At 37.9% G+C, this 13,922-nt stretch overlaps 1 protein-coding gene across 1 annotated transcript in view; it reads right to left on the minus strand.

The window, feature by feature from the left end:
- The window catches only part of ADGRG6 (adhesion G protein-coupled receptor G6), a 132,176-nt gene that overhangs the window by 43,704 nt on the left and 74,550 nt on the right, over positions 1-13,922 (minus strand). Inside the window, exons 7-14 of the mRNA XM_089528451.1 lie at positions 11,461-11,546; positions 8,594-8,646; positions 8,416-8,475; positions 5,930-6,072; positions 4,294-4,408; positions 3,985-4,046; positions 1,559-1,766; positions 349-514 (exon numbers count right to left, since the gene is read on the minus strand). Coding sequence (XP_089384577.1) covers positions 349-514; positions 1,559-1,766; positions 3,985-4,046; positions 4,294-4,408; positions 5,930-6,072; positions 8,416-8,475; positions 8,594-8,646; positions 11,461-11,546 — 893 coding nt within the window. The remainder of the gene's footprint in view (positions 1-348; positions 515-1,558; positions 1,767-3,984; positions 4,047-4,293; positions 4,409-5,929; positions 6,073-8,415; positions 8,476-8,593; positions 8,647-11,460; positions 11,547-13,922) is intronic.

Raw genomic sequence — 13,922 nt, forward strand, 5'->3', positions numbered from 1 at the left:
AAGCTTCTTCAGAGCAAAACTCATTAGATTTCAAGGGTTGGCAACTATAATTTCTGAAAGAATAAACTAGCCTTGGTTCTACACTGGATGTGTTAGGTTGGATACTCTGTAGTCTCGTTCTTTAATAAAAGTGTGTACTTGGTTTCAAGGTTTCTCATTTTAGTTGATATTAAAAACCCAATTACATGGCAGAACAGGCTGGAAGAAATACTTTGCCAGGAAGGGTAATAACCAAAGGCATTTTCAATATTATATAGTCATTTAAGTCAATGAAATTTCTGCCATTATAAGACAATTGAAGACAATTCTGCAGGTTTATGTGTTTATACGTTAAGATGCTTCCTGTACCTGAAAGTCTGAAGTATTGTTCTGGGGACCAACACTGAAGGAAGAGCCACTGAACGAAGTTGAATTCAGCGAGGAAACACCAAGTGCCAAGTTCTTTGCTGAGATACTCATGGAGGGTCCTGTAAACTGAATTTTCAGTGCTAAAGCATCAATGGTCTTTATAGCTCTAAAATCAAGCAGAATAACACAACATTATTTTTTTTAAAAAATTTTTTTCATTAAAATTGTTAGAATAAATACTATGAAAGCCCGAAGAACAAAATACACGGTATTTTAGGCAAGCATTCAGCATGAGATGAATTTGGTTTTGCCATTCATATCCCCAAATGCCAAAACAAACAAACAAGCAAAACATCCTGAAAGATAGGATAGAGATAGAAAGTGCATTTGTTATTATTTGTTCCCAAGTCAAATAAATAAATAAATAAATAAATAAATAAATAAATAAATAAATAAGGGGGATTTCTGATAATCAGGAAACTTCACTGGTAATAGATTAGCAAGAATCTTGTGCAGTTTATATTTGAATGTCCCTATGTTGCAAAGGAATTATTCTGTGTGGAAGAACACATTTTTGTGCCAAAAAACTGCTTCCTGCACAAATAATCCAGAACCCAATTTCATCCTGAGACAGATGTCTTCAACCAAGTTCTCACTGTTTTGTGGATGTTGGATGTTTTATCCATTAGCAATGCTACTAAAATACTGAATTAGTTGTAAAATAAAGACACATATTATTCATCCATGGCTCTTTATACTTCAGCTGCACTGGAAATGTCATTGTAGCCAAGTTAAAAAATGATTGCCTCTCACTAGGAACACTGTGGTGATACTCTTTGTGTCTCCTTTTGGTATATGCTTCTTCTGACTGCATTCCCATTTAGTTGGCATTATTTAATTCAGTTAAAACTGAGTTTGTGTGTTTATCTATAAATTGAATATATGTTACTAACACAACTACAATATTCTGCTGCATTTATCTTTGTGCATTTTTATTCTGATGTCTTCTAACTGCTACATTCCAAGATAAATACTATTTTAAACACACAAATAACTGATTTACTGTAAAATCCCATGCATTTAGTTTTGGTCTTTATTCATCTCAGTCATTTCTACAATGCAAATATATGAAAGACACTTATTTGGAAAACAAGATAATGCCCATATGTTTTTGTAAGTTTCTCTCTTTATTTTTTTCAGAAACACTTACTCTGAAGATGATGCTGCCAAAACACTATCAGAACTGGTTAGAATATTAGAAAATATTGTGACTACAGTAGAACCCAGAGATTCATTGATTTCTTCATCGTTAACAATTTTTTTAAGTTTCTGGATGACATCATTGACTTTGTCTGAGGTCAGCTGTTGCCCTTCTCCCGTGAGATTGAGAAGCTGATTGGCTATGTCTGCTGCATTTTCTAAAAGCATGCATAAAAATAAAATAAAAACTATTTAAAGTCCTAGAAGAAGAAAAATCCTTTTCAAGTGAACTTAAACTAGAAATCTCATCCAATGTAAAGATGGAATACTGTGCTACACTGGACGCTCTAAAACAGTGATCCCCAAGTCTTTTCAGGCTACTGTTCCCTTTCCTTTTTGATGGCAGTCCTAGAGACCCCTCCCAGCACATATTTTTTGATATTAGGTCTACTGTTCTCCTTGTAGTCATGCTGGTCACATGATCACAGAATCATCTCTGACAATACTGGCTCTCTTGGCTTACTAAGTGATATGAGCACCTTCCCCTACAGTCAGACATAACAAGACAATCTTGTCAAGGGAAAACCTTACCTTTACCGTTTTCTGCTGAAAATCGAAAAGAACCAGTCTTGGTTGCTGCTCCCATTGCACCCAGTCACCTTGAGAACAGCAAGCAAGCAGCTGACTGAGCAGTGACCAAGAAGCTTGTAGTTTGTGCCAGCCTTACAGCTAAAGCTGGTGCAGGCGAGAGGCTTCTGGGTTGCAGATTAGCTGGCTGCTCAGTCGCTGCTTCTTTTGCACCCTGGCATCCTGGGAAAAGCAACTGAGCAGGGACCAAGAAGCCGATCACCGGTGCCCAGCCTTGCAGCAGAGGCCAGGTAGGACAGAGGCTTCTTGGTTGCTGCTCAGGCAGGTGCTCAGTTGTTGTTCGTAGGTGCTGTTCCACATTTTCAGGTGCAAGGGAGAAGTTTGTCCCTAGAGAGAAGGAACCCTCCATCCTTTATTGGGGCAGAGAAAGGCACAGCCTGTCTGCATGCAGGGAGTTTACAGAGGCCACATGCTCTGGACTGGAGACTGGTGTGGGCCAGAAAGGGAGAGATTTTAACTACAAGAGATGCTCTAAAACAAAGGACTCTTTCTAAGAATCCAGCACAGATAATCCTTCCCCAGAGACACGTGTTCCCCACACAGCTTCAAGTTTCCATTCTCACACCAAAAAATTGTTTCTTCTGCTTTTCTCAATCTGTCTTGCAAAAGAAAGCAGGAGCAGCACTGCAACTCCAACCTGCTAGCCAAGTCCCAGCAAAGCTCACAAAGCTCAGGCAGGGTCCTAAATGTGAAAGCTCCTTTTTGCCACCACTTCTTCCTCACTACCATGTGCTCAAAATGGTGCCGCTCTGACCCAGGTAAGCAACGCCCTGTGTCCAAGCCTCACAAGTTTCCCAATTGCCACTACTAGTGAAAGACACCAGTAAGGGAGTGAACTCACATGGGCATGCAAACAGTGGGAGACACTACCACACAAAATGACCAGTGAGACAGTGTGGTGGTTTTCTGGGGACCCTGAAAAGAAGTTTCATTCCCACCATAGTCCTAAAGACTGCAGGTTCACCTTGTCTTTCCTGGATACCGATACTTTAACTGAAAGCTCCCCTGCTGCCCCCTTTCTACCTCACCACCCCTCTGGACCCTTCTACTGCTTTCTTCTATGGGAGCAGGGTACCACCCAGTTTGGGAATTATTGCTCTAAAATCTACTGGGAGCTTTACCACAATTGAGTCTCATGCTGTCACATTTGTTGCTGCAGTTACTATCAAAATTTGACAGGGACTGTAGCAACTGTCTATGAATTAAAACATTTTATTGCACCACAGATTCCTTCCTGAAGCAGCAGGAAAGAAAGAGTGGGAGAAAGGCACTCTTGTTTCATAGATGCTGACTGCTATGAACAATTGGAGCTACAACAGAGGAGTAGAGTGGCTTTATAAGGTACTTGGGCTGTGTGTTACCCATTCCTGCTGTAGTGAAACTATTGAGTTTCCATCCTGATCTAAGCTGTCAATTTGCAGCCATGTACATTTGCTCAAACTGAAATTACTGGGACTGGAACATTAGCCAATTATCTGTAGAGGCTGCTCAAGTCCACAAATATGAAATACACCTAACTTTATGCTGAATTGTGGCTTTAGGCCAGGGATAAACTGCTGTAGTAATCCAGATTTTTTCCCTACAAGTTCCAGCAGCCCTAGCCAGCATGGTCTATGAGGAAAGATTATGGGAGCTGCAATTTTAATATTTTTTATTTAGTTTCTTGCAAGACACCTGATACACACCCTGTACTTCTCCAACAAATCACATAAGGAAGCTAGAAACAAGTAACCAAAGACCATTATAATGTTACAAAATGGTTTTAATCACAAATACACAAACACTTGCCTGTACAGTTTCTAAGGTCAGGTGCACCCCAATATGATGTGTAATTATCCAGGTTCAGAAAGCTGAGAAGAAATTAAAATAGATAATCATAAAATTATTGTTTGGCAGTATAGATGTTCTTAGGAAGCTGTACAGTCCTTTTATGCTTGTTATGCTTTCTGCATCTTCTACTTTCACAATATAAAACATAATCAGATGTGTATGCAATTGCTATATCCCATTATCTTGTTCCTTCATCATACATCTATATCCACATTATACTCCATCTTTCTCTCATCACTAAGAATCTCTTGATTTCTGAGTCCTTACCATGTTCTTGATGCAATTTGGGTTGAACTGCCATGGCAAAGTATGCTTTCAGTCACTGTGGGTCTGGTATCTGTCCAAATATAATTTGGAGGATTTTCTTCGTTTTCACATTTTTCTATAAAACCAAATAAGAACCATGAACAAGAAGAAAAACCTAGTTTAAATTAGGCTGGTTTGAATCACACATTTTTTACACTTTTGTACTTGACTCAATTAAACCTATATATAGCCACTTGAAAATCAGTAATCTGACAATGACAACAGTAATTGTCCCCCCCCCCCCCGCCATACACCCTCAGACAGGACAGAAGTTTAAGTCCCGTGTGTATTGTGTCAGTGTTAATTTGGCCCAGGCCCACAGAGGCCTCATATTCTTGTCAAGGCAGCCTTAATGTAGCCATGCATTAAGCAACACCATGTCAGTGTCAACAGTGAAGTTACCCAACACCAAAGGCTTTGGCATCTTTAGCACTACATACAAGTCCATCGTTGTCACATCAGCCAGCTATACTCTTAGGTAACAGGATACAAGCAGAATCTCAATCTTGTCTCCATTCCCTGCCATCAGGTAGACATTCAAACATGGTCTTTTGATGAAAAGGCAATCTTCTATAGCAACCCTCCCCCTGAGCCCCTTAAATTTAGGTCACTGTTGTACTTTACTTCCTAGAGGACACTTCTACCACATGGTCAAACCACCTCTTTCCCCCAATGAGATGTCTGTTATACAAACCAAGTTAGTATAGGACTTTAGCACATGGGGAAAATCGGGGGTTTAAACAGTGATTATCCCATGAAATCGAGCAATCACAATTAACATTTTCACACAAATTGCGATTAAAGAGCAATTGTCCTGGGAATAAACAAGCAACAAAAAGGCAATAAATAGCAATAAATAATACATGGCATTTCCTCATGAATTATTTGTTGCTGTTTATTGCCTGTTTATTACTGGGATAATGGCACTTTAATCATGACACCATGTGAAAATGTTAATCATAACTGTGCAATTTTCACAGGACAATCGCTGTTTAAACCCCCGATTTTCCTTGTGTGATAAAATCCATAGTCTCATACTCAGTTGTCTCTATCCCAGGCTGGATCCCTACTGAACCTGGGAAGGCCACAATTCCACCAAACCCTCCTCCAATTTTTTAATATGTATATATACTTAAAAGGTCAATGCTTTCCTCAGTGCTGCCTGAGTTTAAAGGAGGCTATGGAAACTGCCCAATGCTATATAGGCTGATTGACAGATCAGAAGAGAAAATGTTGCATATACATGGCTTAATTTATCATGCACACAATTTAACTGATCCTTGCTATTGTAATACCTCTGCCCTTCCCTATTTTTACAGTATATCCTTTCTACCTTGACTGGTCCAAAGCATATACTGGTTTAGTAAAATGCAGAACAAATGTGTCCTTATTATAATTTATAATTACAGTGAAAATATAGGATTTTAAGTTAACATCACCACACTTTTAAAGTAGTTTTATTGTTTTAAAAACATTTTTCTTCTGTGGAGAGAAAATTGTCAGGGTAACTATGATGATGATGATGATGATGATGATGATGATGATGATGATGCAAACAACATACAGAAAACAGCAAAGGTTAACTTTTATTTCTTACCAATGGGATGAACATCTACTTTCATGACTCTCCAACCATTCCCAATACTGATATTATTGCTCTTGAGTTTCTTCTCAATGGTTTGTTCTTCTAAACTTATATTGTTGGTAGAATTATAAACCAAAAGAGCCCGAACATCAAAACTGCAATGAAAATAGTCCGGGTACTGAAAATATGAGTTAGCACTAAGTCATCCTGCATATGATATATAAAACAGAACTCTGTCACAGCATCTGCTTTAAATCATTCAGCAAACATAATGCAAGAAAGTATTTTACCCACCATGAAGGAATAAACTTTAGTCATTACTGTAAGTCCTACAGTAAGGACTGCTACTCTCTTTGAATTAATGAAAAGTTTCCCCCCATTAAATAAGTCACCTGGCCGGAATAAAAATGAAATGCTTAAAAGTCACATGAAATTGTTTGAAAAAAATAGGATAAATAGGAGAATTCATATATTTAGTGGCAGAATTCATATCCAAACTTTCTAATATAGTTGGCCCTCTGTATCCACAGATTCTTTATCCATGGATTCAACCATTCTCAGCTTGAAAATATTCCAAACACATATAAATTCCAAAAAGCAACACTTGATTTTGCTATTTTATATAAGGGACATCATTCTTCTATGCCATTATATTCAGTGGGACTTCAACATTCATGTATTCTGAAACCAAACCCCAGTGGGTTTAATTTGAAATAGAATCAACAAAACAACATCAACAAAATAAAGCAAACAAAAAAACTCCAAACAACTAAACTATTTGTTATAATGGTTTATTATAATTGTTATTTGGTTATGAGTATTCTGGGAGAAACAGAATAAAACAGTCTAAGAAAAATTTCATTTACCTACTTAATGATTGGATATACAAGTTAGATGATATATTTTAAAAATATGAACATAACAGCACCTTGAATTATGTTTTGAGGGACATACTCAAAATCTAAAGGCTTTCTCACTGAAATAAAAATCCCCACTCTGTGCCCTGAACTGTCATACAATAGTACACAGAGTTGTTTTACCAACTTACATTGTTTGCCTGGGAGATACCATGTTCACTGTCAAATCACATGACAAATATTTTGGAACGTGATTCTACATCTGTGTGAACTGGTATCTATCTATCTATCTATCTATCTATCTATCTATCTATCTATCTGCACACAGTGAAACTATGATCTGTTTTCTTTCCTTAGATTGTTAAATATGACTAGAGGGGTTTGTCTCAGTAAGTTGCTGTTAATCAGCAGTAAGAACAGCCATTCCTTGTAGTAAGATTAAAGACACAGTACAGTATTGGCCTAAAGTGTCATGAAGTAGAGCAATCACAGAACGCATGTTTATTGAGTTGATAATTAACACTGGTTAAAAGACTGCAAAGCAGTGTAAAATAAAATTGGCAGGGAGACCCACACAGAGAAACAGGGAAGCCCTTAGGAAGACATGTCTCTTACCCAGGCGACCCAGTCTTTGCCATATGGCTACACCTATGATCTGTAGTATCTTTCAGGGGAAAGCAGCAGCAGCAGGAGCACAAATGTGTGGCATTACTGCGATGTCAAAAAAGGGCATGGCATCAATGAAATAAACAAATTAATAAATGCACATGATATTTGTGTGAAAAAACACTATGGGTGGGGGAGATGTATGAACAAAAGCTAAGATTATTATCCTCTCAACTCTGCTCTACTCCGGGCATCATCAAACTGGGCAAAGAGGGCAATTGTGAAGGAAAATTAAACACTCTCACAACAACACACCTGCTTTTAAAAGGCAATGTCACACTACCATTGTTGAGATATCTTTTTATGTTGCTCCATTTATCGATAAAGTTTATGCACTTTAGGAGCTGCAAACAGATATCTGTCACTGGCATGTAATATACTGTGAACTGTCTGCACTTTGGATAATTCTGAGGCAAATTGCTAAGTGATGCAAGATGAGCAAGACACTACTGGATTCCATTTTCCTTTGTTCTATTTGGGAATGTAATATTCCATGTCATCTCTCCCACAACAACTGCGTTTGAATAATCTGTTTATTAGAGATATAGACTTCTGTATTTGAAAAAAATGAATGGTGATTTTCTGAAGCTAGTAACAAAGTAGAGAGACTGCTGGAAAAAATGGTTGTGGGTCAGAAACTGGCTAAGACTCTTGCCAATAATACAAAATATCATCTGGAATCTTGGTGGGACACTATGGTTACATAAAACAGATATACATGTGGTCGCCTTTTCTCAGAGATGGCAGACTGCAGTCGCTAGTCGCCAATTATTCTGTAAGTACACACACAGCCCTCTCTTACTTTTGACTTTCAGGGCATGAAACTAAACATTTAACGGATGGGCTGAAGGCTTTGCTGCCTTTTGAATAGCAATTTTTGTTGTTGTAAGTGATTATCTCAGGACCTGATAAAACTAATAAAAGTATACAAATTATTTTGAGTCCCCTGGTAACAAGAATCTCACAAAATTTTACCTCTGATGCTCTACGTTTCTTTTTTCCCTCTCTCTGTCTTTCACAGCACTTGGTTGAATACTACAAAGGTAAAACAAAAAGAAAGAAAGCAAAAACAAATAAAAATATTAAAACTTGAAAAAAAGTCTTCCAAAAGGCATTGTAACTGCCTTATATTTCAGTAATATTAAGTTTTTACCTTATATTGACCACATAAACAGTGTAATTCCAATCCTGGAAGGTGTGATTTAGCTGGAAATAAAGGAAAAACTATTAAATTGACATATTTACACATGTCTACATATTTCTTTGTCCTCACAATGACTTATAACAGTGTTGTGTAGAAAGAGATTTTTAAAAACCAATTTTCGGCATGCATGCATTAGTCTGAATTAGTAGAGAGAATATTACTTTTGCCTTCAGTAATAGCTAAATAATAGGAAACAGTGACCTTTAAAAAGGCTGGAGAAGATATAAAGAGCAATTATAAATAAATCCAGCAAGATAACAGTGAAGATAATCACAGGTTTATGATGGATTCTGCAGCAGAACATTGGACTTGTGATTTTTCTTGCTATGTCTATAATCTCACCATGGCCATAAAATATTGAATCCACTTTAGTCACAACACTGCAAATCATCAAGACTTCAGAGTACCAGTATGGATCCATGTAGTTTAGTGATGTAAGTGCTTTGTCATCTCCGCTGTTGTAGAACCTTTGAATCCTATTTCATTTGCACCACAGCTCAAGATATTGACAACTGCAATATGTTCAGAGGAGGATGACCAAGATGACCAAAGGTCTGGAAACTAAGCCTTATGAGCAACAACTTAAGTTACTGGGTATGTTTAGCTTGGAAAAGAGAAGACTGAAAGGTGACATGATATAAGGATGGAAAGAATATTGGAAAACATCCCCCAGAATGGTTGAAAAACATGCTTTTTAAGTGTCAAGAAATCTTGTTGAGAAGAATCTTGGACTGACAAGAATCTTCACAGAAAATTTGCACATGGTGGGATGCACACAAAACAGCATTTGCTGCATGGAAAAATAATATTTCAACATAGAAATATTAATTCCTGCACAGAAAATGTTGCATTTCTGTATAGAAAAAAAGCTGTAATTTGGGATTTGTTTTGCATAAAATTCACACTTGGTTGATTTGCACAGAAAACGGCATTTTTTTTGCAAAGGAATTAATATTTCTGTGTTGAAATATTATTTTCCATTCAGAAACTGCTGTGCAGAAAATGCTGTTTCCTATGCAAATCAACTATGTGCAAATTTTACACATAACAAATCCTCAATTACAGATTTCCTTTCCTGTGCAGAAAACAACTCTACAAGGATAGTTCTGCACTGAAATATTTAACATATAGAAAATTCTGTTTCCAGAGCAGAAGATGCTGTTTTCTGTGCAAAACAACCACATGCAAATGTTGTGTAGAATAAGCCCCAACCGCAAATACTTCAAAATTTGTGTGGTTTTTGAAGACTTTCTTGCAGTGGGAGGGGGAAAATGCTGGAATTACTTGTTAGAAGAAATGTAGTGAAGAGTTACCTCCCTGATAGCCAATTTCAAATATCTTAAGGAATATTATGTAGATAGACTGAGCTTGTTTTCTAGTGCTCCAGAGACAAGAACATAGACCAACTTATAAGAAAAGAAATTCCACCTAAACATTAGGAAGAATTTATCTATCTGACAGTAGAATAAACTGGCTGGAGAGTGGTGGACTCTCCTTCCTTGGGGGAGAAGTTCTTAAACTGAGGCAAGATGGGCATCTCTTAGTAGTTTTAGCTGTTTATTCTTTCGTGGCAGGTAGTTGGTCTAAATGGTCTTTGTAGCAGTTTCCAGCTCTTAGATTCTACAGTTCTATGAAATGCCTCTGTCTTCATCAGGCTAACTGAGGATGTGGTCAATATCACTGTCCACAAAGACAGAAAACTGGGCAAGGTTTTAATATAGTAATTTTTCACATACAAGCCTTTAAAAGAATGCATTAATTTGCATCCTGTGGCATCATGAGTTCTGGTGAGGCACTGGAGTTCTTTGGCTGAGAATTCTAACTTTGCCTCCCAAACCTTCAATCCATGGAAGGTTAAATGAAATTATAGTGCTGTATTTGTGTAATGTGAAAATGTCCCATTATTATTTATTATTATATTATTAAACTTTATTTATATAGTGCTGTAGATTTACACAGCACTGTACATACAATAAAAAACTGATAAAAATGAAACCTGCCAATGCCGTACATTCTACGGGATAATAACAATATATATATAAAACAATAGATAATAATACAAGATCGCATTAGATAAAATAAGTAAGCAACAAATTAAAAACATCGAATATCAAAACAAATATCAAATGACAGATAACAATCACACAATAGCTAAGAACACTTCCCTGAATAATATAGGCAGGGTACCCACCACCAGAAAGAGGTGGCTGGTGGCCGCCTCTCTTTTCTGCGTAACCGTGCTGCAGCAACCAAATTGCGTGTTGTGGCTACGGAGAAACAAAAGGACCGCTAAAAAGTGGCTCCTTTTGGTGCTGCCTGTGGCAGCACAAGGACATCACTGCTGCACGCGCCCGTCTGGAAGGTGCACGGCAGTGACGTCACAGCTGTGCGCACCGTGTATATGGCGCCGCACAGCTGTGACTTCCTGGTGATGTCCTAGGGTTGTGGGGCATCTGGAAATGGCGCCCCGAGGCAACCCTAGCATGTTGCCAGGGCGTGCTAAAGGGCCCGTGTGTACAGGGCCTATGTCTTCAACTCCCAGCTTTGAGGGGGCTCAGGACTGATCCTAACTTACCACCAGATATTATTTGAGGAGATGATCATTCTTTTAATCACTCAAAAATGCTAAATGTAAAATGTATTTCACATAGAAAGCAGAGGAGTTTTAGCTCCATATAACTATACCTCAGGCTAGAAGGAACCATGCTGGATCAGAGGATTTTTAAAAAAAACCTTTTGTATTTGTTATAATATAATGTAATGGCAGTAAGTATATTTAATATATGTGGAGATGATTATAAATCAGTCTAACTTACCCAGCTGGCAACTGCATTCTGAACATTTGATTCTGAAGTGTCTTTTTCATTGTAGACTGTAAAAGCAATTCTGTAGAACAGCCCCCCTATGCATTACAAAAACAATGTCAATGTTAGAACCACAATTCATGTTGTATAAATGCCTGCAAATTTATGTAGCTGAGATTGCAATCACGTATATTGGGGTGGGCAACTGCTGAGGCTGGTGGGTCCCATGGAACCTTGGAGGGTCAGCCACACATGTTTAAACATGTTTTTGTAATTTTAAAACTCCCATTTGAGGGGGAGAAATTGAGGTGCCCATTTCTTCCATGTTATTGGCCTCATCTGAGTTGTTTTCACTCCATGAAAGGCCTTTGTTCACTAGGAAGTAAATTACAAGTCAACTCCCAATTTACCTTCTGATTTAATCAAAGTTCTCTCGTAGTAGGGGCCTAAATACCCGAAACGTACCCAATTCTATCTAATCTTGGGAACTAAGCAGGGTCAGCCCTGATTAGTATTTGGTTGGGAGACTACCAATGAATAGCATGCGTTGTAGGTTATATTTCAGGGAAAGGAACTGGCAAAATGACCTTTGAGTATTCCTTGCTGAGAAAACCCTACAAAATTCATGAGGTTGCCGTAAGTCAGCAGATGACTTGAAGCACATAAACACACAACTTTCATAGGGGAAGCAAAATTGCACCCTTGCTCTCCCTGTGGTGTAGAGGACACGTTGATTAAAAAAACAACACATTTTTTGCCATTTTAGGGGATGTTGGATGTCCTGGGTGTGTGTGCTCAAAATGGCCATGGGGTCCAATGTGGTGCAAAGGCTGCATTTTGCCTACCCCTAAACATTATAATTTATAAATAGATAATTTCAAAATTCAAGTTATTCTTATGATGCCCAAAGGATGTCTTAGCAAAGCCATTGTCCAGCAATGAATAAACCTGATTAACCAGCTGTTTAAATTACAGACCTCAAATATTGCCAAGTATGAGTGTTAGACTAGGACCTCAGGAGGCTAGGGTTCAGAGCTCCACTCAGCCATGGAAATCACCACTGGGTTACTTTGGGCAAGTTGCATTCTCTCAGCTTTAGTGGATAGTAATGGCAAACCTCTGAATAAATCTGGCCAAGAAAAAATACAGAAGTGTATTGCCATAAATTCAAGGTGACTTGAAAGCACATTGTTGTTACTGTGTGTCTTCAAGCAATTTACAGTTTATAGAGAAGCTAAGGCAAACCTATCATGGGGTTTCCTGGGGATGAGAGTATGTGTCTTGACCAAGATCACCCAGTGAGTTTCCCTGGCTAGGTGGGGACTCAAACCCTGATCTCCAGAGTCATACTCCAGCACTCAAACCATTACACCACATTGGCTCTCTTGAAGGCACATAACAACAGCAAATTCCATGTGGCCATGATGCTGGTGATAAATGCTTATAGAAGCAGTCTGCTGATTCTTTAGCCCAATTGACTTTTAAAACTAAATTTGGTTTTTTAATGTTATAGGCACTTTGGTTTAATTTGTTCTGTTTTTTAAAATGGTAACTGTAGGCTGACTCTGGCTTTCCCCGCTTAAAAGCAAAAAAACAAAAACAAAAAAATAAACCCTATTCACTGCATCAACTATATTATTTTACTGTTTTTTGTAATTACAACCATTACCAAAGCTTCTTCATCTATCTTTTTTCAGTCCTAATAAAATTTATGCTTTATGAAGGTTTATGCCTTCAATAACTTGTCAGTATCAAACAAATAATTGTTATTGGTACTACTTTATTAATACCTAATTAATCACCAGTTTTACTGACGTTGGGAGAAATATCGCAAGATCTGTTATATTTCTCCCAACACCAGTAAAACACTGGTGATTGTTGGGAGAAACATCATCAGAGTATAAAGGACGAGTACTTCCTTTGACTATTTTTATAATCCTGTATGTGGATCACTTCCTTGATACCAAAATGTGTTGGTCCACAAGATTCTCTAGCCCTATGTCAACTAGAGTGGTGACTCCGATGTAAAAAGAAATTTTAATATTGGTCAGTATTCAACAGTGTGCTGCTTCTGATGGAAGGTGTACTTGCTTGTGGAAACAGAAAAGTCACAATCCTGCATGCGTCCTACAAGCATGCACAGGAAGAATGAGAAAAACTCTGCGGTATGTTTGTGGTGCCATGGAAAACTGTGTTCTGTCACCCAAAGCACACTGCAGTAGATTCAGGGCATTCTTTCAGACATCAATTTATGTATTAAAACACATATTGCTGCATATGAAGGTCCATTTATTCTGAGACAATCTGGTGAAGCAACTTCAGGGGAGGAACAGGACATATGTGGCTGTTCCCAGCATGACTGGAAGTGAAATCAAATAATTTCTGCTTCTGCAAAGGTGCAAGAGCAGACCAATTTTTTTGTAGCTTTACAGAAAGGTGTAAGGGGAATCAAACTACCATGTTTTGTGGCAGTT

This window comes from Sceloporus occidentalis, unplaced genomic scaffold, assembly GCF_023333645.1.
Source record: "Sceloporus occidentalis isolate IW3139 unplaced genomic scaffold, rSceOcc1.0.p SCAF_6, whole genome shotgun sequence".
NCBI classification, from domain to species: Eukaryota; Metazoa; Chordata; class Lepidosauria; order Squamata; family Phrynosomatidae; genus Sceloporus; species Sceloporus occidentalis.